General features: G+C 36.6%; 2 protein-coding genes across 4 annotated transcripts; both read left to right on the plus strand.

Annotated features, from left to right (window-relative positions):
* Positions 1 to 64: 64 nt before the first annotated feature.
* Positions 65 to 8,101, plus strand: slc5a3b (solute carrier family 5 member 3b). The gene is made up of 2 exons (XM_051905351.1): positions 65 to 307; positions 3,296 to 8,101. The coding sequence occupies exon 2, from the start codon at positions 3,575 to 3,577 to the stop codon at positions 5,693 to 5,695; it is 2,121 nt and encodes a 706-aa protein (XP_051761311.1). The 5' UTR covers positions 65 to 307; positions 3,296 to 3,574; the 3' UTR covers positions 5,696 to 8,101.
* casq2 (calsequestrin 2) lies at positions 159 to 23,395 on the plus strand. Of its 3 annotated transcripts, none has more exons than XM_051905354.1 (12): positions 159 to 307; positions 16,140 to 16,398; positions 17,837 to 17,921; positions 18,596 to 18,696; positions 18,796 to 18,907; positions 19,322 to 19,395; positions 19,529 to 19,659; positions 19,766 to 19,811; positions 20,866 to 20,920; positions 21,045 to 21,145; positions 21,283 to 21,357; positions 21,538 to 23,395. In XM_051905354.1, exons 2-12 carry the CDS (start codon positions 16,162 to 16,164, stop codon positions 21,757 to 21,759), a joined length of 1,239 nt encoding a protein of 412 aa, XP_051761314.1. In that variant the 5' UTR covers positions 159 to 307; positions 16,140 to 16,161; the 3' UTR covers positions 21,760 to 23,395. The 3 variants fall into 3 exon arrangements, with proteins under 3 accessions (XP_051761314.1, XP_051761313.1, XP_051761312.1); XM_051905353.1 differs by lacking the exon at positions 159 to 307 and adding an exon at positions 15,873 to 16,036; XM_051905352.1 differs by lacking the exon at positions 159 to 307 and having other exon boundaries at positions 15,914 to 16,398.
* Positions 23,396 to 23,589: the final 194 nt, after the last annotated feature.

Here is a 23,589-nt window from a genome sequence, read left to right on the forward strand (position 1 = left end):
CTTATTATGCAAATTACAGCTTTGGCCACCAGGCCACGTCACGTTTACACACCAAATGTAAAGGGCGGAAGAACGAAGAAACGGATGGATGTTTATAAAAGGCGCGTTCACAGCACCATTCATTCCGAAGGACTGAAATCTACAATTTCTGAACTTTTCAAGACCTTTTTGACAGCGAACATATCCTGCAACCTTCTGCGTGTAAGCTGTCAGAAACTGATGTGGAGGATCACCTCGCTTGGAGCAGTTCATTCGTTCTAGGAACACACGCTAATCAATTCTTTATTTCAAGAATATGTCAAAAATGGTAAGTTGTATCTTAAGTGTAACCATTGTATAGGTCAAAAATAAATTGAGCAGTGTACCGAACCAATGATCATAACAGAATAGGTCTTGTAAAGTGACTGTATTTGTAGCAGCATAGAAATGCGCCATATTCGAAGAATTCCGTCATTTAGTAGTAAATATCTGCAAGATAAATATTAAATCTTCCAAGGTACTGTTTTTCAAATGACATGACGCAGCATACGTCTTGAGTTAAAGGGATAGTTCATTTCAAATTGAGCAAGGAGGCGTGACAGCTCGGTCCCCATTCACTTTTATTATTTAGATTAAAAATGAATGGTGACTTAGGCTATTCGGAAGGAAGTCATACAGGTTTGGAGGGTGAGTAAATATTTTGTCTTTGTCGAAAATGTTGATTGTTATCTTCAGCAAATAGCCAGCACTCCAACTGGTGTAACCGTCTTGATTACTATAAAGACATCGTTCTGTTGTAGTGGACGTTTAATGTCCCGTCCGGCGAAGCGCTGCTTCTAGAAATTTCGCAGGAGTCGCGTGTTGATGTTTCACCATCGTCGTAAAATTCCACGCAAAATGAATCACATTTTTCCAAACAGGACATGAGTGTGAATAAGCAGTGTAGGTCTTTGTTTTTAGTCACCCATCCTTGAATACATTGTGTAGATTTCATTTGTATTTACTGTCATGTGTTTTTTTATATATATATCTATAAGTCGTTGCCATTGGTTACTAGAGCACATTTGGAGTTGTTGTGAGGTGAGTTGACTAGCAGTGGAAATTTTCCTCCTTGCCCACCCCCCTCCTCCAAGTGTCTGTCTTTTTTTTTTTTTTCTTTTCTTTTCTTGGCCCACCAGTGGATCCATGAGAAGATTAAACTGGGTGGTTGTGGTTAGATTTAATGGCATGGCATTCAAAAATTAAAATGATGTCATCATTTATTAATTTTTTATAACTCGTATTCTAATGTGGAACTCAAAAGAGGTGGTAGGCACAATGTTACAGACTGACAGTCAAGGTCACCATTCACTTTCATTGTCGAGACTTGTTTTTTTGCCTACCATCTTTTTTTGTGCTCCACTGGGTAGGCACCAGAGTGGGTTATCCCTGTCTGTCGTACCTCCAGCCTGCCCCCCACCCCCCGAAACGGGACCATGCGATTTCAATTTGTTCGCTGGCCCCCATGAGAAATATAAATGCACCCTAAATACGTGTGTCCTGGTGCCAGGCCTGGCTCCACCTAAGAATGAAAGTCATATGAGGTTTGGAATGATTCGAGGATCAGTAAATGGTGAAATAATTAAGTTTGACTGTCCTTTTAACACAGAGGGCATCTTTTTTATAGTATTGACTGTAAGTATTGTGTCATTTGTGATGTGTTGTCAGTTATGCTAAATTTATAGCACTAATGTGCATCTGCAAACTGATAACATCAGCACGGGTTGTGTCATACAGTGACAGAGTCATGGTGTCATATCTAGTGAGAGGGGCATAAACAGAGTAATGTTATTTGGTAAGGGTTTGGCATATGGCTCCCAGTGTTGTAACATGAGAAACAGTGTTTGCATTGTACTGATATATGTGATATACATACTGAATGAGTTACAGGAGAAATTTCTTAGTAATACCAACAGGCGGCAGTAGTCACTGCTTATTGATGTTCCTTAGTTTTTTTACTTATTGGGATAAGCATCTGGTAGTGTGTTAACATTTTGATTACTTTTAAATTTTTCTTTCTCATTTCCGCTTTAAACCTCAACATTAATATGACCAAACTGCTTGGATAGTTGTCAGAGCTGTTGCAGTCTGACCATAAGCTTGCTGTTAGATGAGATGTTAATCTGGCTGTTAGAACCCACCAGTGTAGTGTTATGCAATAATCTGCCCTATGGTTCACAAAGACTTAGTGCCTCAAGTCCTAGCTGGTATAGTTTTCAGGTGGCAGAGCAGTGGATTGGGAAGTGATGCGGAACATTTGCGTATGTCTAAGTTATGCAACCGCTAAAGCCAGGCGATGATGACAGAGATGTAAAAACATCCAGTCTAAAAAATTGATCTGAATTCTTATACATGTTGAAAGGGAGAAATAAATAAATTTGGGGAAAACAATTGTTTTGATAAAGCTTGAAATTGATTATTATGATGACTGTTTTGTTATCATGTTGATCATCATATTTGAAAATGGAGACTTGGTAACTTTTATTAAACAGTGTCTTTGTTTTTATTGCTGTTATTCATTTCTTTTTAAGGGATACACTGATGTTAAAATTCTGACCGTGATATGCTGATAATTATTTTCATGTTATGGCTGATAACTGATAAATGACTAATACTAAAATTCTATATTTATTTTGTTTAAATAAATAAGAAAAAACACTATGAACTTATGTCAGTCATTTTAAATGCAGCACTACATTATAATGTACTGTATGAAAAATGTTAATTTTGAAATTCACTAAAGATTGCGTTTTACAGTGTTATTAGTGTTTTTAAATATTAAGTGAGGCAAAGCTAATCTACTGTAAATGTAAAAATGGTGAAATGAGCAAGTGCAATTAAATATCCTATATTTTCCAATACTGATAAATTAATAATGGCCTGGTTTCACAGACATGAATTAGATTAAGCCAGGAGTAGGCCTTAGTTCAATCAGGACATTTAAGTAGCTTTTGTAAATGTGCCTTAGAAAAAAAAACCTTACTGGTCTGCATCTTGAGACAAAACAATGGCACTGACTCAACTGCTCAAACATGCATTTTAGTCTGGGATTGCTTCAGCCTTATCTGTGAAACAGGGCAAAAATGTATATTGTATATTGTCTATGTATATTGTTTAACAGAATAACTACTGTAACAGTTATCAAAAAATCTTTTTTTGAAAATCTTTCCCTCTTTGTGGTAATTAAAGTCAGTGGCTAGTAATAATGAATGATCTACACCTGATCTAATGCATGCCATGTCTCTCTCTCTTTCTTTCTGTGTTTGCTGTCTTGCAGGAATGTAAACTCTTGCCATTTCTAGACCAGAAGCCAGAGACATCCTCCCCAAAATAACTCTTGTGCTTCATGAGAGCACCGTTGGATTACCAATCAAATCTAAACCAAACACAAACCAAATAGAAATTCATCTGACAGATGGCGGATGCTTCCGTTTCCTTCTAGAAAGACAGCAAACCAAAGGAATAAGAGATTTTATGTGCATTTGCTTGCATCTTTACTCAAATAAACCTATTTTTTCAGACAATTGCATTTTGAACTGTGATAGTAACTTTAAACATGTTAAATAAAGGACCAATGATGGAGGCGGCGGACATTGCAGTTGTTGCACTTTATTTTGTACTTGTGCTTGTAATTGGTCTGCTCGCCATGTGGAAGTCCAACCATAGCTCTGTCAGTGGCTACTTCCTGGCTGGTCGAACTATGAATTGGGTGGTGATAGGCGCCTCACTGTTTGTCAGCAACATCGGCAGCGAGCATTTCATTGGCCTCGCTGGTTCTGGTGCAGCAAGTGGTTTTGCAGTGGGCGCCTGGGAGTTCAATGCCCTCCTTCTTCTGCAGCTGCTCGGCTGGGTGTTCATCCCAGTCTACATCCACTGTGGAGTTTACACCATGCCAGAGTACCTCTCCAAGCGCTACGGAGGCAAGCGGCTAAAGATGTATTTTGCTGCCCTCTCACTTCTGCTGTACGTCTTTACTAAACTCTCAGTGGACTTGTACGCAGGAGCTCTTTTCATTCAGGAGTCTCTTGGCTGGAATCTCTACCTATCAGTCGTCTTGCTTATCACTATGACTGCCTTCCTGACAGTGACCGGTGGACTGGTTGCTGTGATCTACACAGACACTCTACAGGCCGTGCTCATGATTGGCGGTGCATTGACCCTTAGCATCATGGGTCTGATCAAGGTAGGCGGTTTGGAAGGGGTGCGGGAAAAATACATGGAAGCGGTCCCCAATGTCACCGCCATCCTGGCTAACAGCAACTTCAGCTTCCAGTACACAAACTCCTGCCGAATCCATCCCAAGCCAGATTCTCTCAAGCTCCTACGAGGACCGCTTGATGAGGACATCCCTTGGCCAGGCTTTCTGTTGGGTCAGACACCCTCATCCATTTGGTACTGGTGTGCTGACCAAGTCATCGTCCAGAGAGTCTTAGCTGCCAAGAATATCGTCCATGCCAAAGGCTCCACACTTATGGCAGGAATGCTTAAGATCCTTCCCATGTTTATCATCGTTATTCCAGGAATGATTTCACGAATACTGTTCCCAGATGAGCTGGCATGCATCGGACCAGAGCACTGCATGGCTGTTTGTGGCAGTCAAGCTGGCTGTTCCAACATCGCCTACCCTCGGCTGGTCATGAGCGTGATGCCGGTGGGTCTCCGAGGGTTGATGATGGCTGTGATGATCGCTGCCCTCATGAGCGACCTGGACTCGATTTTTAACAGCGCTAGCACCATCTTCACATTGGACATTTATAAAATGCTGCGTGTATGTGCATCCTCCCGTGAGCTGGTGGTGGTCGGCAGGATGTTTGTGATCTTCATGGTGGCTATCAGCATCGCTTGGGTGCCTGTCATTATTGAGATGCAAGGAGGTCAGATGTACCTGTACATCCAGGAAATTGCAGGATACCTCACACCTCCCATTGCTGCCCTCTTTTTACTCGGAGTCTTCTGGAAACGTTGCAATGAGACCGGTGCATTTTGGGGCGGTATGACTGGGTTTGTGCTAGGCACCACCCGCCTTATCCTTGGCTTTGTATATCGTGAGCCAAGATGTGACCAGCCAGATGAGCGTCCAGCTTTCATTACTCATATCCATTACATGTACGTTGCTGCTGGGCTGTTTTGGATTTCCGGGCTGGTGGCTGTGGGTGTCAGTCTGTGCACACAACCACCAGAAGTGGAGAAGGTCAAGCGTACCACAATTTGGGGCTTGAGAAAGCTGCTTAAGGTTCCTGTGACTGAACGAGAGGAGATGTACAAACTCACTAATGGCAATGGTGTCCTAAAGAAAGATGTGCCTGAGGATGTCCAGAAGGAGAGATGTCTTGATGGGGCTGACATGAAACTCCTTATGCCCTCGCCTTGTAACCAAGATCCTGCGACCCCCAGCACAGAGGCATCCACACCAATGGAGCTGTACAGCAATGGTCATGCAAAGCTTGTGAAAGAGAAGGATGAAGTCAAGTGTGATGAAGAGAGCTGCCTGCAAGTATTTGACTGGATTTGTCATAAGGAGAAAAGGTCTTTTGTCAAACCCAAAGTCATTGAAGAAGATGAAGATGCTCTCCGTCAAATGCTTTATGAATCCCCAAAGATCAAGCTGTTACTTAACTTAGGCCTTGTATTGGTTTGTTCAGTGGGTGTCTTCATGTTTGTGTACTTCTCCTTGTAATGTGGCCTGCGTGAAAGACAGCACATTTTATATGAACTATTTGTTTTTATAAGTCATCTAGGGTCTGTAATATTTACAGTGTAATTTCTTTCGTTTTATAATTTCCTTTTGGGGATCATTCTGATAGAAGTTATTTATTGTTTCTCCTTGGCTCTGTGTCACAAGTCACTCCTTGAAAATATTTAAACTCTTCCTTGTGGTATGTTGATGACCAAATGCATTATTGAAACAAGAGCTTTTATATAGCTTATGGTTGGTCGAGTTAAGCAATTGTAGGATTTGCTGTTTTTCTCCTTGGTGAATTTTGCCTTAATATTGTCACTAGTGTAACTGGAATTGTATTTCCTCTTTATGTGAAATGGAAATTGTGAAAATTATGAATTTTAATTGAGAAAAGTTGGGAAATTTATCATAATATTCAAAGATTTTATTTAAAAAAATCTTTTGCATAAAAAGATGTCATATCACTAAAGTGTTGTGCCGTCTGATTAAACCTGGTACCTTGCTGTACATTCCCAAATACAAGTAAGACTATTTAGGTCCATTAATGTAAATTGTAACTGTAACTCTGTATGCAATTTGTTGTATTTTTCTGAGTACTTTCATTTCTTTGTATTTAGAGCTACTTTCATTGAGGGTGAAAAAACACCAAAATGCCTTTTGTGCAGAGCATAAGCTGTAAAGACCCTGCTTTGTCTTTATTTTGGGAATATAACATAGTTAATGTGAAAAATGCTTTCAAGATGTTTTCGATCCAAAACAAATCAACTATAAAATGCACAGACTGGCTATGTGGATGTTACTGAATGACCCTAAGAACCGCCACAGGAAAGACTCTAGCTCGAGAGCACTGTCATTAATGTTGTAATCTGATAATATGATATCCCAAAACAGGTTATTAAGACTGGGATGTCCGATTTTGATTGCTGCGCAAAATAATATCTTGTTCTTCTAGAAGAAGAATTTGAGTATGGCTGCGGTAACAGGCATTACCTGTTGTTGATCTGTTGTTGAATGCTCTGTTTGTTCAGACAAAGGAGAACTGGTGGATGGCCTTACTGAAAATGAAATGGGCGTGAGGGATTTTGTAAACAGATGTAACTTTTTTTTTTTTAAGTGCAAACTCACAATGTTGTATTAATAAATGTATTAATACTTTGATATCCAAGCCCATAATTTTAATGAAAATTGAACCCAAAGGTGCAGCAAAATTATTATGAAGAGGTGCAACGTTTATTTTGTGTCTCATACTTTTTTTATCGGCCTTCAAAAATCCTTTTCATCATAACCAAATAAAATAAACTGGGGTTGAATTGGCTGATCATTGTTTTACATTTTAAATTAAAATTGTATTTTTTTAAATCCATTTTTATAAAAATATCTTTGTATTGGAAAAGAGGTAAATAAATAAAATGAAAGTTCAATAGAGACCTTGTTCTTTTATGCTTCTTTCCCCCAAATTAATGATTTGGTTTTGGACTCTTGTGTTCCTTGTCAAAGTTACTGAAGTGATTCCCATTTCTTTGCAACTAACAGTTAATCTTGTTCTGGTTCATAGCGTTTATTATAACTGAATCACTGAAGTCAATACTGTGGTTGACCTCAATCTCAGTGAAGCAATACAGTTATATTATTGCTTAAGGTGTAATAAATTAACATAAATGTAAAATTACAAAATTTGGGACATGTTATTATCTGAGGCCTAATAGTTTGTACTCATCATCCAAAACTGATATGATCTCTTTGAATTTACAAAATATCAATTTTCTTTTATTTCTTTTATTTGTAGTAGACAGAGCATCTTATAGCACACACTGAACACTTGTATGCGTAGATGTCATTTTTTTTCTGCCAATACCATACTAACTTGCTTGTTGGTTTTGGATACACTACAGATTTTCAAACCAAAACCCAAAGTTTTTGAATATTTATCCATGCACTTAGAAGTAAATGATCTTCTTCTTTTTTTTTTTTTTTGAAGGCACTTTTATGTTGTGTTTGATAATGTGAATTTTAATAGACTGTTATGTTAGTTCATTTAACATCATCCTCTAAGATACTTTTTTTTAACATGGCCTTTCATGACAACAAAAGGGTTTTGTGTTTTATTTGATTTCAATGGATCTTGTTTTACATTTGTACATTTGTATTGAATGGTGTGTAGATACCAGATATTTCTTTTGTGTTTTAGTTTAGAATGTGTACATCCCTTAAGATTCCGTTTGTTGCATAATATGGGCTTTATCGATTCATTGTGAAACATTCCATAAGCTAAAAAGATGCTTAAGGAGTTTATTGCTTTCAATCTCTGATCTAATCAGACATACACAAATGATTTGTACATTTGCTACTTTTATTATCAAAAGTTGCGGGTGAATAAAAAGACATTCATTTGAGAACGACAAACTGTGTGAGCTTGGTTATTTGACTTTAAATCTTATAATATATTGTATTGTATACTTGCATGTTGTTGCTTTTTATTTATAATTTTTAATTCTTTAATTCATCTGTCATATTGCAAACAATTGACTGTAATATTCCAAACACCACTGCATTTCAAAATTACAGTTTTAGGGGCTCCATAATGTCTTTTAGAGATGATTATCCTGTGTTTTATGACATTCATAACTTTGCCATCAAAATACTGCATAAAGTTATTTAGTCCTGTTGTTTATCCTTGAATATCCTTGTTTATCCTTGAATATCCTGCATAAATATGATAATCCATCTACAATATGAAGACAATAAGTCAAGTCAACCATTATTTCTATAGCACATTTAAAAACGACAGAAAAAAAAAGATGTTCTTAAGGAAGATTTAAAAATGGCTAGTGATGAAGATGACCTCACATGGAAATATTATACATATTACACACACATGCAAAGAGAATCATCCATTCCACTAATATATGTATTCTCTGGGATATAAGGCACTGATATGTACATGGTGAATCACAATGACAATTGTTTTTACACATTAAGATGATGATACACAGGGCAACTTTTTGAACAATGTTGCCAGGTGATGTTTCTTGGGCACTTTCCCATTGATAATGGGCAACAAATTTTGATCTAAAGTATGCAGATAGAAATTTGTTGCCCTTTCTTAATGGGAAAGTGCCCAAGCAACATCACTCGGCAACATTGCTCAAAAAGTTGCCCCATGTATCATCACCTTTAGATGGAAAGTCACGCAGTAGTTGAAATTTGCAGAACTAGTAGACTACTTCAAATACATGTAAATTAGTTTTTGAAAATATAAAACACAAATTATGCATTGCTTTAAATGAACAAGTGCATTGTAAAGGATATAGTGTTTCACAGTGCCGCTAGTGGTGCAGAAATTCTTCACTTCACCTTTAAACAGTCACTGCTTTGTCACTTGTCCTTGTTTCTCTCTCTCTCTCTCTCTCTCTCTCTCTCTCTCTCCCTCTCTCCACAGCATGACAGTTTATATCTGTGCACAGTAATTTTCCATATAGATGTAAGTTAGGAATGGAGGTGAATGAGTGACTATGTTGAGGAAGAAAATGCGTAGGTGAATAATTGTTTTGTTCTAATCTCCACCTCGCACCTGTGTTTGGTAAAACCCTTGCAGGTCGTTATAAGGGTGTGTCACTACTGGATTTGATGTTGCTTTCTGAGAATGGGAAAAAAAACAAACAAAAAAAAAAAACGGGGACAACGTTCCAAGAACCCGTGAGTGAAAGACTCTGTTTTGACTATGTCCAAAATACATGGCCATGATACGATAGATCCTGCGGCTTTCCATTTCGCCTGTATGGGAGATTCAACATTCCTAATAGAAGGGATAACCTTGTCTAACCTTGAGTTCAGCAAGTTTTTAACTTACTATTTATCCATGAGCAATATTTTGTCCAAAGAATCGTAGTATTATAACTGAACTGTTGGACTTGAGACTGATGCGTAATGAGAGCAAATGCAGTGTGATATGCAAAGGAAAGTCTGAATGCATTAATTCAACAGGTATTATTTTACCTCTTCAGGTTAACAGCATCTCATTAGATACAGAGCTGTTCTTTATTTGCTTCTCTGTTTGGTTAATGTTACTGTGACCCTTTTTTCTCACTGTATTTCCTCCTGACTGAGGTTGGTCCTGCTACTACTAGCAGTGGAAAAGTACTGGCAAAACAATACCGTGGGCTGCTCTTTGTTCATTGTTGCAGCCGGAGAACACAGTGAAGAACAACAAATCTATTTCACCATCTATTAGGCATACACATTTAAACTGACCACTTGACCATTATCTTCAGGACTGAAGGTCATAACTGTGGGAAGTGCACTCATAGCAGAATATGTCACTTCAGATGAGAATGCACCTTTACAGATAACGTGCAACACATGCAGTAACTTGTTACTGTTACTGTGCAATTCAGAAACTAACATAAGACCTAACATAACACGTTCTTTTACAAATCATTGATTTTCTGTTGTTACTATCTATCTAAATAAAAGACATTTGGAGGAAAATTCTGAAATTACCTGAAATTTCAGTTTCAAATATTTTAGTTATTAGGCAATTTACTTTATAAATCAAAACAACAATGATAAAACACTTCATTTACAGATTTTGTTCCAACTGGGTGGTATAATTTTTATTTGCAAATAAAAAATTTGACAACCCCTACACACCATGAAATGCAAATGCAAACTCGTGCATTTGATTATGAAATGACTCTTACATAATGGCACATGCCTCATTCTTTTTTCCCCCTTGAGAATGTTCGCAAGCATTTCATAATAGTATCATCCACAATTCCTATATAATTTATTTAAAACTCAAGGTTATCATTTCTTACTGTGTGTTTAGCTCAGGTGCCTTTAACTTAAAAAAAAAAAAACTATACCAAAATATTTTTAAAATACATTTATTTCATACTAAGTATACTTCAAATCCATTAACATATTTATTGACATATCACTTAAGACTTATTGATATATAATATTATTATTAAACTTTATTTCTTTCTTGCACAATGCACATTTCTTAATATTATGTCTAAAATGTGTTTTAATATCACTATTAATAAGGAACTCTGTATAATATCAGTTTTAAAATGCAAATATACTTAAGTATATGTTTATTTGGACCTCAGCACTACTTCCACACAATTAAAGTGCATTAAGTACAAAATTAATTGTTTCAATTTAGCAGACTTTAAGTATACCAGTTTAGTATACTAAAAGTACACTTGCAGGGTATAAAGGTTCACATAAATATGAAAATGTATTTGTAGTACTTAGCACAAAAAAATGTATTTCAAATACATTTAAGTATATATTTTTTTCCACTACGGTTTACCTGAACTTTTTATAATGTTTGCCAACTTATGTTATGGTGATGAATAACATCTATGTTGTGTATGTGTATATCCATTATTGTGTAAATACTGTCTTATTATGAAATATCTTATTTTTTGTTTGTAACTGTTTTATGTTGTAAAATTACTGTCAAATGGGACATTCAGTGCTGCTTGGATGTTTGTTAAATGTTGTCTTGAAGAACCAAAATGTTTTGTTTTTGTCTATTGCTCTGCAGTGTACGAAATGACAACTAACGTCAACATTGACATATTCTTCATTCTTGTGGTGGTATATTACACTAGTATCTGAATCATATAACATCAGAATTCCTCAAAAACAACATCCCTGTCAAGGTAATGTAGTAATGTAAACCTGTCAAAAGCAATCACACACCAGGGCAGAGACACACGAAAAACAGCATTGTTCAGCATCTCATATGATCAATCTGTTCTCCACCAGAACCCACAGCAAAACAAACACGGATGCCACACATTCCCAAAATTCTATATAGATGGCCAGTTAAGCAGTTCCGCTGTGCAGGAAATTCTTCCACTAATGAAATCATTCCACAAAAAGGCATCTGAATGGAAAAGGGAAATATTTATAGATGTTGGGTTAATCAAGAGGCTTTAGGAGTATTTTCAGGCATGTAGTAACAGATCTCAGAGGAACCACGCTGATATTTAGTCATCAGAGGACCAAACCGGATTAGCACAGGGTGCAGAACTACTGATCAAGATAGAAGTAAAGATGGATCATTTTCATATCTGACCTTGCTGCTTGCATAACTGATGATGTTAAGCCCATGATGAGTCATTTGCATTAATTCTCCTTCATCTCATGCTCCTGTTTTTCTGCTCCAGTACCTTGGAACGTTACATTACCTCACACCCCTCAGGTCACTTTATTGTGTTACGTATTAAATGACCCTTTAGATTCTAATCATTAGCCATACTTTTTAAGATCTGTGTCCTCATTACTTTAATGCATAATACAGCACACTGGTTCTCTTTATTTTCTTTATAGCCTCATAGTCAGCACGCAGACAGATAGTGCTTTTTGGGGGCAGTTGTGGCCTAATGGTTAGAGAGTCGTAACCTGAAGGTCGCGGATTGGAGTCTCAGTACCAGCAGGAAATGTAGGTGGAGGGAGTGAAAGAACAGCGCTCTCTTCCACTCTCATTACCCAACTGAGCATAAAAAAACATATTTCTTGCCCATCATTATTTTTTCTGAGCTCTGGCTTGTTTTTACACACAGCGAGTCACTTATTTGCAGAGCAAAAAACAAACAAACAAAAAAAGTAAAAACTGCACTCTCAGAAAATAATGATACAAAAGCTGTCACTGGGATGGTATTCTTTAAAATGGTTCTAATGTGCACCATTTAGGTACACTTTTGGTAACAAAATATTTACCTTTGAGGTACTAATATGCATTCTTTAGGTACAAAGGTGACAGCTTTTGAAAGGGTACCACCCCAGTGACAGCTCTGGTAAGTTTTTTTAAGAGAGTGTACAATGGTTGTCAGAAGGTTGGAGGGTACAGAGGTTGACACCCAGCAACAGGAATTGGGTGAGGCATGATGACAGACTTCATGGAAAAGTACCATGCTATCTTTGTACCTTCTTTAACCTTCTCAGAATTTTCTGTCTGGTTATATATAATAAAATCCAAATAAACTCACTTTAGATTGAATTAGAACTTTGTGAAGAGTACAAGTTCAGAAGCAATGAAAGCATTATCATCTAACAAGAAGCTAAATATATAAAAAGTAGCTTATAAATGAATAACAAAGTACAAATGACAGTATTGGAAATGAGCATTTTAGTGCGTAAGACAATATTGTTCATAATAGTACAGCACTGAATGTATAAAACTGAGAAGAATACCTGAGATAACACAATCAGGATATAAGTAGATTAATAACTTTATATTATTGTCTGCTCTTGCTGCCTGCATAACTGATCAATGTTCAGTCAATGACCAGTCAGTTGCATAAGCTCTCCTTCAGGTCACGATGCTGTGATTCTGCTCCAGTAACTGGGAATGTTATGTTACACCCCACACCCTTTATTGTGTTACATATAACTTTCTTTTGATTCTTATCAGCCATGCCTTCACATCACAGTGCTCTTACAACTTTATTTGCATGCATTTATACTGGTTTACCCCTTGTGTGTAAATCAAATAAACCAGAGACAGTCTCTTGAAAAATTGTCCGTTTTAAATGAGAGAAAGGTGAGGAGATGTGTAACTGATGTAGGGTAAACTTGACCTTGCTTACTTGTATTGTTCTGCATTTTTTAAACATTTTATGTGCCAGTGGAAAGTCAAACATTTCCATCACCTTTCCCCCTTCTCTCTCTCTCTCTCTCTCTCTCTCTCTCTCTCTCTCTCTCTCTCTCTCCATTTCTCATACTTTCTTACATTGTCTTTGAGTAAGTAAAAAGGAACAACATCATACCTTATCTGTGTTGGAAAGAAAGAAAATAAGACTGCAAGAAATTTATTCTGTATCCAAAGTGATCACCCGTCTGTTCTAAAACTCCTTCATTAATCAATTTAATTATGAAATATTTAAATATGTAAATATATAATTAAATAAAATATATATAGCCTACTTTAATATTTAGATGTTTAGTCATATAATCATCTGTCATTTGTAACTCATCATTCATAGAATATCACTTGGTACAACTCTTCCAAAAGAGGGTTTTTGCAGTGGTGCTAGAACCATTTTTGGTTTCCCAAAGAGCCTTTCTGTGATTAGTTCTTAAAATAAATCCTAATTTATCTTACTAACTCATAATTATCTTACTAACTCATAATTTCCTTCATGTGAAGAACAGCTAAAGAACCATTTTCCACTAAAAAAGAAACTTTTGTGCATTGGAAAGATTCCATGGATGTTAAAGATTCTTCATGGAACCATCAATGCTAATAAAGAGCCTTTATTTTTAAGAGTGTGGAAAGAACCAAGAGAGAAATGATACAGATGGTTACATAAAGAGATAGAGAAAACTGAGAGGTAAGTTCAATGTTGCCACTTTAAGAACAAATCCACAGCATTCCACAGCTTGAAACCAACAATATGCCTCTGTGCTTGTGAAGCTAAATTTCTTTAAATGTCAAGTCTTACAACACAGAAAACACTCCGGGTTCATTTAGAATGTCACAGTTTGCTGTGTCCAAAGCTGTGTTTCATTTGAAATGTTCAGCTAAATGTTTCATGTGTCCATTGTGGTTTTCTTAAATGTGTTTTTTTCTTTTTTTAAAAATTAGGTTAAAGGCCTACTGCAATTTCTGGGTGACTATATTGTTTGCTACACCACTATACAGACTTCAAATCTTGTGTGATAAATTGAAAGGAATCATTCAAGTGTGACAGCAAATAAGTATTCATGAATGTAGTAAACATAAAAATTGAGATGGTGTAATTTTGATTAAAAGGAACTTCTTTCCTTCTCACCCCAAACCTTTTGAAAATTGAATTTCATTCAGTGAAACACATGCCATCTAATGGTTTCAGTGAGCAACTTCAGTTGAGACAAATACTGAACAGAGAACCGGGAACAACCAAGTTCTCTCTCCACTGTTTTCTTTCTGCTTCCACTGTGATGATTGATTGGCAAAATCGGAGCCTCCCTGAACCTACACGAGTCACTCACAAGCGTCATAAGTAAACTCCTTGAGAACTGGCAGCTCAATGTCACCTAGTTCCAGCAAAGACTAAACCAGTGGCTTACTGAGGAATATATCTGCAACATCATCAGCTAACTGTTTGTGATGTTGTAATACTAATACTAATAAGCACAGTGTACAAGAGAAGGGAGCATACAGTACCACAAGTACAAAGATGTAGACATACATCCAGTGTTTTGTTATCTGTAAAGGCAACCAGACATCCTTCAATGAACCCTGACCCGTCTATATGGACATAATGATATGAGATTAGTTGCATCTCCTAACGTGAGAGATTTGTAAAGCATGTTAGCAATTTGGGTTTGATTTAAGATTTATCCTTTGATGTTGTGTTTTAAGTCTAATTTTAAGACAGTGTATATGTTAATATTAGAAAGAGACTTTTTAGGAATGTCCAGAGCAATTAGACAGGAATCCTTGAGACAGCCAATCCTAATTTGGGCATTGCTGGTGTCATTTTTATGACAACAAATTCTATTTAAAGTCACACAGACTTCAAATTCAGTTATAAAATGTGATTCAGATGTAACAAGTGTGAGATCTGGGGACAAAATAACATATTTAGAAGCTTGTGGGCATAATTTGTTACTTAATGCAATTTAGTAAGTCAATTCATTTGTTCGTTCGTTCATTAGTTTGTTCCTTCCTTCCTTTCTTCCTTCATTCATGGAGAATTAAACTGAAATGGAATGGGAATATATATACTATAATGCTCTTATAATTCTAATAACCAATTGTGTGTCCTGTGCAGGGATAATGCTCCAGGGTTCTTGCCTCCATCAGAGATTCCAATTAAGACTTTTGGCCATCTATCCTTGTGCAAATGACTTTTTTTTTTTTGAAACTCACACGCACGCACGCACACACACACACACACGTATGTACACAAGTGTCCGGTTACAGTACAGTACACTCATGTGCACAATGACTTTGTCACTAACCGCAAGCTGTTTTCCATCTCTCACACATTAACATACTGGAAATAGAGTATTTGCTCTTGTTTACATCTGTCTTATATTGCACTGAAGTTTTCATATCACTCTTTCCCCCTCTCAGCATCAAATGTCATTAGCTGTGGCCTAATCACTCTCCCATAGTGCTCTTGTCCCTTTGCTGTCCAACTAGGGTATTTTTAGCCCTGAAACAACTGGGCTCCTAAAAAAGGGTTAGAAGAACACTGCTATGTAAGGTATCCTGCCTGCTCTCTCTCATCCTATTACCAGCACAATCCATCAGCCACTCTTTGTCTCAGCTAGGGAGAGAAGGCAGAGAGTCAAGGGTTTGCTGAAGAAAGCTGAATTTTCAGAAGAAGGGTACATCTATCTTGGAAGAAGGCCTGGACGATTGGCACTGTAATTATTTCTGTTAATAACTCTTGACTTTTATTATTATTTTTCTCACTTTCTTTTTGGAAAGGTCTTAGTCACTAGTATAGACCATGCAGACCACCTGGATCCTGCTGCTTGCCTCTCTGGGTCTCTCTACCCTGGCTGGTGCTGAGAAAGGCCTCGAATTCCCACGTTATGATGGCAAAGACCGTGTCTTGGACATAGATGACAAGAACTACCGCAAATCCCTGAAGAAATACGACATGCTCTGCCTGTTCTACCACGCTCCTCCGCCAACTGCAAAAGAGCTGCAGAAACAGTTACAAATGACAGAACTAGTGCTAGAGGTAAGAGAAGAAAAGTCAAGTGTGAATGCATGATATAATGTAAGACTGAATGGAAATCAGAGAGTGTTTATTGGAGCAAAGCAACATGGGATTGCTTATAGACAGTACGGCCTTCAACAATTGTGCAGTGGTTATTAAAAATAAATACATTATATTTAGGCCTATTTTTGTGAGGGTGTAAATGGGTTTCTGGTATTCAATTAAGGTATTTTTTATTTCTGTACAAAATGGATTTGGGTGGTCATCATAAATTCAAATACAGTTTTTGCATGCTGCATGTAGTAATATCAGTTTAGAGGCCCACAGACCGCAGCTGACTGACATGTCCATCTTCACATGGTTCTCTTTTTTCACTTCTGTATTTATCTGGATTAAAAAAGTGGACATCTTCAGTCACCATGTTTATCAGGCACTTCATATTCCGTACACCTGATAGCTTCTAAGGGCCTTCTGAATATCTGAATGTGGGCTTAGGAAACTGGTCATAAAGTATTGGCTTTTAAAATTCATTCATTCAAATTACTTGCATCATAATGAAAGCAGAACACCAGGGTATTTATGGAACAAGAGCACTTCTAAAATGATTACATAAGTGTGCTCTCCTTTATTCTAAATTCATGGCTCACAGATTCGCTATCCAGACTATGATGTCAGTGTGACAGTGTGCATGGTACTCTTTGTACGTCTAATATTCACAGCAACATTACACAAGGTTTTTTAACAAAAATCTGAAGCATGTTTATATAATCCTCTAAATTACAATGCTTGGGTGTATATAAACAGCTGCTTAACTCGTGTCTTCCAACAATTCCTTCAGCATTTCTTCCCCATATTATTATATTGCTTTTGGGGGAGAGTCTATAGGTGTGTCCCAATTCGCGTACTTATGCACTATTCTATGGCGTTTTTAAGTGCAAATAGTGCGTTCACACAGAAAATTCCAAAAAGAAAAAGTGCACTTTAAATACCCGGATGATGCACTAAATTAACGGAAAAAACGAAGCGTGGAATGTTGGACACTTCATGCACTCAACTGTCACAGCTTTAATTACGTAGTGGAGGGGGAGGGGGGATCAGACTCTGTTGTTAAATGACAAAATAACCTTATACAATTCACACACTACATGGATGAGTACATAGTGCATAAGTACATAGTGCATAAGTGCATAGTGTGTGTCTCAAAGTGGAGGGCAAACTGTGTGCACTCTACAACTCCTCTTGTTCTAAGTAAAGAAATATTTTTGTTTGAAAATGTGTCTTTTTGAATTTGTGGATAATTTTTGGTACTAACTTAATAAAATAATGCTATATACCGCTATATATATTGGCCTTTTTATTTTATTTTGTCTTGGCATTTTCCTTGGGGCCTGAACTAATACTAAATAAGATAAATCAAAACATGCTGTTACAGTACAAATCATGATTTGTTTTTTCACAGTTAGCTGCTCAAGTCTTGGAGGAAAAGAATATTGGCTTTGGAATGGTTGACTCCCAAAAAGATGCTAAAGTTGCCAAGAAACTAGGTGAGGCAAAACATGTATACATGGCAACGGTGTATCACTCTATTCAAAGTGGAACTACTTCTATGCCTCTCGTATCACACGGTGAACGTGATTTCACCAAGTACACCAAGTATCTTTGTTGATCCTGGAATAACATTCCAATCAACCAATCAGATTTGAGGGATAAGTTTACATTTTATGTCAAGTTTAGGCTAGCAACCAGAGTTAGGTGCTTCTACATCAGTGTTATTTATCTATCATTTAGCTCTGATTTTTAGAGATAAACCAAACCCTTCCCTTAGGGGAAGTTCTAGGATTAACAAAATATGTTGATCCATGCAGGAACATGTCGTATTCTACAAAATCATTGTGAACCGTATGACACCACGAACTTGCGCTCTTGTTTCATATAAATGCAACTGGTGCTGATTTTCGCAGTTTTCATCTTGTTTATTCTGACTGTTTTTATTTTTTTCTGAAAAAAGAGAGATAAATACATGATTATTAGCATTTTCATCATTAAATATCACAGTTAAAGAAATGCAAGAATATATTTATAGTTTATAGTTTAACACAACATCAATCCCTGCAGGAGATTTGCATTAATGGATGATGATAGGCTATAAAGGCTGTGCACTATACAATGTATTTTCCACTGCTATGATGAATGACTGTAGTATGTGTTTCACTGGAAGGTTTACATGAGGAGGGCAGCGTCTATGTCTTTAAGGAGGACCGTGTGATTGAATATGATGGACTGCTCTCTGCAGACACTCTTGTGGAATTCATTCTTGATGTAAAGAATCTATATTTATCATACTTCCAGACATCTCATTTGTTTTAATGCTTTTCTATCTCATTTTAACTTTCTGCCTTTCTCTCCCTCATGCTTCAGCTGTTGGAAGATCCAGTTGAGATAATTGACAATACTCTGGAGTTGCGAGCTTTTGACCGTATGGAAGAAGACATTAAACTCATTGGCTTCTTCAAAAGTCGGGAGTCTGAACGTGAGTATGTGTGCGTAGACTATGAGAGGCAGGAGGTATCTGAATGTTCAGTGACAATTATATCCTTCAGCTGCAGTTATCTGATCTCTGCATGTTTCAAACACACATCTACATAGTATGAATTAATACCATGCAATAAATGTTAACACATTTTTAAATGTCTGTACATTGCAGTTCTGTTTTTAAAGGAAACCTTATGAGCTCTCTTGAGCATTGTAGGTTATTACTGTTTCATGCTTTAGTTGACATTCAGAGGTCATTTATTTCAAGTCACCACTTTGTTAGCCAACACTGTTAAAAATAAAGGTTCCATTTACAATAAAACTGTAATTTAATGTAATGCCTTTTATCAAATGCATGCATGCATACATACATAGTAGCTTCAACGCCTCACCTCCCAGTTTTTTTCCTCAGATTATCTTGCTTTCCAAGAGGCAGCCGAACAGTTTCAGCCTTTTATCAAATTTTTTGCCACTTTTGAGAAATCTGTGAGTATCATGATATTTTATGCTCTGTTTATGTTCAGAAGATCTTTATCATTGTGTGATTATTTTTCTTTTGGGAAGGCGGTAATTCTCTGAAATGAGAATGAGATGAGTTGCTCTTATTTTTGCATTGTAGGTGGCAAAAGAGCTGACTCTGAAGATGAATGAAGTAGATTTCTATGAGCCCTTCATGGAGGAACCAGTCACCATTCCAGACAAACCCAACTCAGAGGAAGAGCTGGTGGCCTTCATAACTGAACACAGGAGGTAATCAGGAAAGCTAATCTGATGATTTTCTGAAGGATAAATATAAAGGTATTTTATACTGATCTCATAAAACATTACTGATGATATCCTTTATTGATCTCCACAGACCAACTCTAAGAAAGCTCAGGGCAGAGGACATGTTTGAGATCTGGGTGAGCAACATTTTTTAAATAAAGCTTTGGTAACACTTTAGATTAGGTGCACATATTCACAGTTGCTTTTTAGCGTTCATATTACCGCCATATTGGCTGCTTATTAGTACACAGCAAAATCCCCAGAGTTAAATCAACTCTGCTCAGAGAACATATGGTCCCTCTCTAAATAGAGTTAAAATAACAGTTAAAGTTAATGAGATAATATGCTTTTTGTGGAGTTGTTATTCAGATCTTGAGAGATTTAATGTCTTTTATCTTCAGTTGATTTCATCTAAGGCTGTGGCTGGTAGTCATTTGTAGTTATTGTGTTTTTCTTTAGTGATTCTGCTTGTTAACAGCAGGTGTTCATCACTTATGCTCAATCATAACTTAATTAATCACTTAATTATCTCATTAACTTAAACTCTGCTTCAGTGTTACTTTAACACTATATAGAGAGGGACCATATGTAATCTGAGCAGAGTTGATTTAACTCTGGGGATTTTGCTGTGTACTTATAAAGCACATATTAATGCCTTATTTTTCTTGACCATATTCTAGATCCATTAACCTACTCCATAAACATAACCTCTACAACTACCACCTTACTTACTATAAATAAGCAGTAATTAGGAGTTTATTGAGGGAAAACTAGCTTTACATTCATGCCTCTCGTATCACACTGCGGACTTGCTCTCTCTCTTTTCATACAAATGTGACTGCATGCCATCTTGCACCATCTCAGTTATCGATTTTAATAAAAATGTCCCCAGACTACTTCACTCTTAATATTAGTATAATATTGTTGGTCTGGTTATATTGTAATGGGCTGTTTTTTCTTTTTAGCAGACGGTTTAAGATATGCAGTTATAAAATCATTTAAACTCAAATCAATATTTTGTTGTATTGTATTTATTTAGTAAATGGCCATGCAATAAATGGGACAGTGAAAAGTCAGCTTTATCACAAAAATGATGCCCAGACAAGGTGATCAGACCCTGATGTGGTGTGGAGGAATACATGAAGATATCATAAAACAATGATACACTGAAATAACTGTTTTCTTATGCAGGAGGATGATTTGAATGGAATTCACATTGTAGCCTTTGCAGAAGAGGAGGACCCTGGTATGTGCAGTTTCAGGACACCTCTCTTAATTCCTCATAAAGCCAAATGATTTTTGTTTGTTTTAAGTATCATCAACTAAATGACTTAATGAGATAAGGACTTGACCTTGAATTTGTTTTTTAGATGGTTTTGAATTCTTGGAGATTTTGAAGGAGGTGGCCAGAGACAACACACACAATCCAGACCTGAGTATTGTGTGGATCGACCCAGACAACTTCCCATTGGTGACTAAAATAAGTCTGGATATAGATGCATGACTATATTGAGTCAGTAATACTGTAATATGAAATGGATGTCAGAAAATGAAAGTAAAATCCTTTGTTTTTTAAACCCCTCTTCATATGCACATTTACCTTTTTAGCTCATTCCATACTGGGAGAAGACCTTCAAGATTGACCTCTTTAGACCACAGATTGGCATAGTAAATGTTACAGATGTAAGTACAATACTTTAATTTTTTAACCAGATCTGTTGATTTCATTATGAAGGCACTCTTTCTGCTTGGATCTGTTACACTGTCATGGTACATAACGATAATTTTATTATTAATATTACTATTATTAGAACAAATGTTTACTGCTGACGTAAGTCTATTGACTCATGGCCTCTATGACAGGCGGACAGTGTCTGGTTGGACATACCTGATGATGATGAGCTGCCGTCACCTGAAGAGCTGGAAAACTGGATAGAAGATGTGCTCTCTGGAACAATCAACACAGAGGATGATGATGATGATGATGATGATGATGACGGCAACGACGATGACGACGACGATGACAATGATGATGACGATGATGACGACGATGATGACGACGACGATGATGACGATGAAGAATGATTCATATACTGTGAACCTCAAACAAATCTGCTGAGATAACAATTTTATGTCTTTTACAGTAAAATCATTTTGTACATTTTGTACATCAGTGGCTAAACTGCAGTGTTCTTAATGTTAAATTGAAATTATACAAGTAAAAATGTCTCTTATTTATAGATGAAAATCATTTAATCAGCTCTAAACTGGAAATTGATAAAGGGATTCAAATAAAAATTAAGAAAGTGCATTCTTATTTAAATAAATAAGGCCTTATGGGCTTTCTTATTTATACAATTTGTCACAAATCTGCTACAAAATATAAAACTAAATTTGGATTGTGAATTTATCAATGATCAATGAACACTGACAGATACTGCAGCTGCTCAAACACTATCACACACACTCAACAACAGACACTCATACAACAAATATAAAGAGATTCTCTCAGAAAGCTTTCTTTAGATAATAAATATATTTTAGATATAAATGAATAAAAAATATATAAATTTTAACAAATTTAGCTGTAAACAGAAGTTAGGTTGTGCATGTTCATCACCTGTCAATCATAACTGCTTACTTCACTCCAGTGAGAATATTCTTCTAGCATCACTCCATCTCCACCTTTACCCAGCAGGCACAGGATGTAGACTCCGACACCGATCAGACATTGGATTTTGGTTGAAAACGAAAATCGGGTTGACGTCTTAACCCAACGTTTGTTTGATGAATTTGAATTTTGGTTGACACCAAAAAAAAAAAAAAAAAAGGAAAAAAACTGTGAAATCCATGGTAGCTATTTCTGTCAGATATCTAAAGAAGTTCTTATTGAGAATTAACAGAGGTTTAGATGATGATGATTTTCTGTTGAAAATGTTTAGTTTGAAGTCACCATCATTGTGATGCTTGTTTTAGTTTTGCAGTTTTACTCTTGACTAAGGGGCTTTCTACTTGCTGCTGTTTTCAACTAAAAGCTGAATGTGTTTTGGCCATTAATTTAGATGATGATGATGATGATGATGGTGTTTTGGTGGCCTGAAAATGGAAACTTTTGAAAATTATATCCTTATCATCTCCATGTAAGCTGCAGAAATGCGAATCTGTGAAAATGATGACGGCGTGCACGTGTATTACGTGTTTAGTCTATCTACCTTATTTTTCAAAGCGGAAATAAGGTGTTTTCTGTGAATGTGCGAGACTTCCAATTTATTAACCGCTATAGAATATAAGAACATCAAAGTCCAGTAAACTGTAAAAATAAGGTGGATAGGCATGCGTGAGGCGAGTGCTCTGTAAAAGAATGCATATGTGCAGACGCGTAGTCTTTCTTTACAAAGTGACATCGCCAACTACTTGTCTGGCATGCATAATACAGCGTTTTTAGTCATTTGCGCGGATCCGTGTGAACGGGGATAGTTTTAGCTGTGGCAAAAATAGCAAGGGAAATGTGGTCAGGTGATGTTGACAACTTGATGATGAAGAGGTTGTCATCATCTAGTGGTCTAATCTTTGATCATGTAGACAGTAATACAGTTAATTTCAACTTAATAATATTCTGTTATATGATGCAATGCAGCATGTCACCATTGAGATTTATATTTTGGTGTATGAGTTTATAATTACAGCCTTGCTATAATAATTAAAAACTATATAATTTGAATGAATCCTGGATGACACCAGGCAGCTATCATTGATTGTATTTTTCTCATGTAGACAACATCATCAGCTTCTCTTTCCACAACAAACACAATCACCACAACCAAAGTACAACTAACGTTAACAAGTCAAGTGTCAAACTGTACAACTAAAGCAAATACTGACCACCATAATGGTGACTGAAATTAACTGTATGTA

This window comes from Ctenopharyngodon idella, chromosome 9, assembly GCF_019924925.1.
Source record: "Ctenopharyngodon idella isolate HZGC_01 chromosome 9, HZGC01, whole genome shotgun sequence".
Taxonomy (NCBI): Eukaryota; Metazoa; Chordata; class Actinopteri; order Cypriniformes; family Xenocyprididae; genus Ctenopharyngodon; species Ctenopharyngodon idella.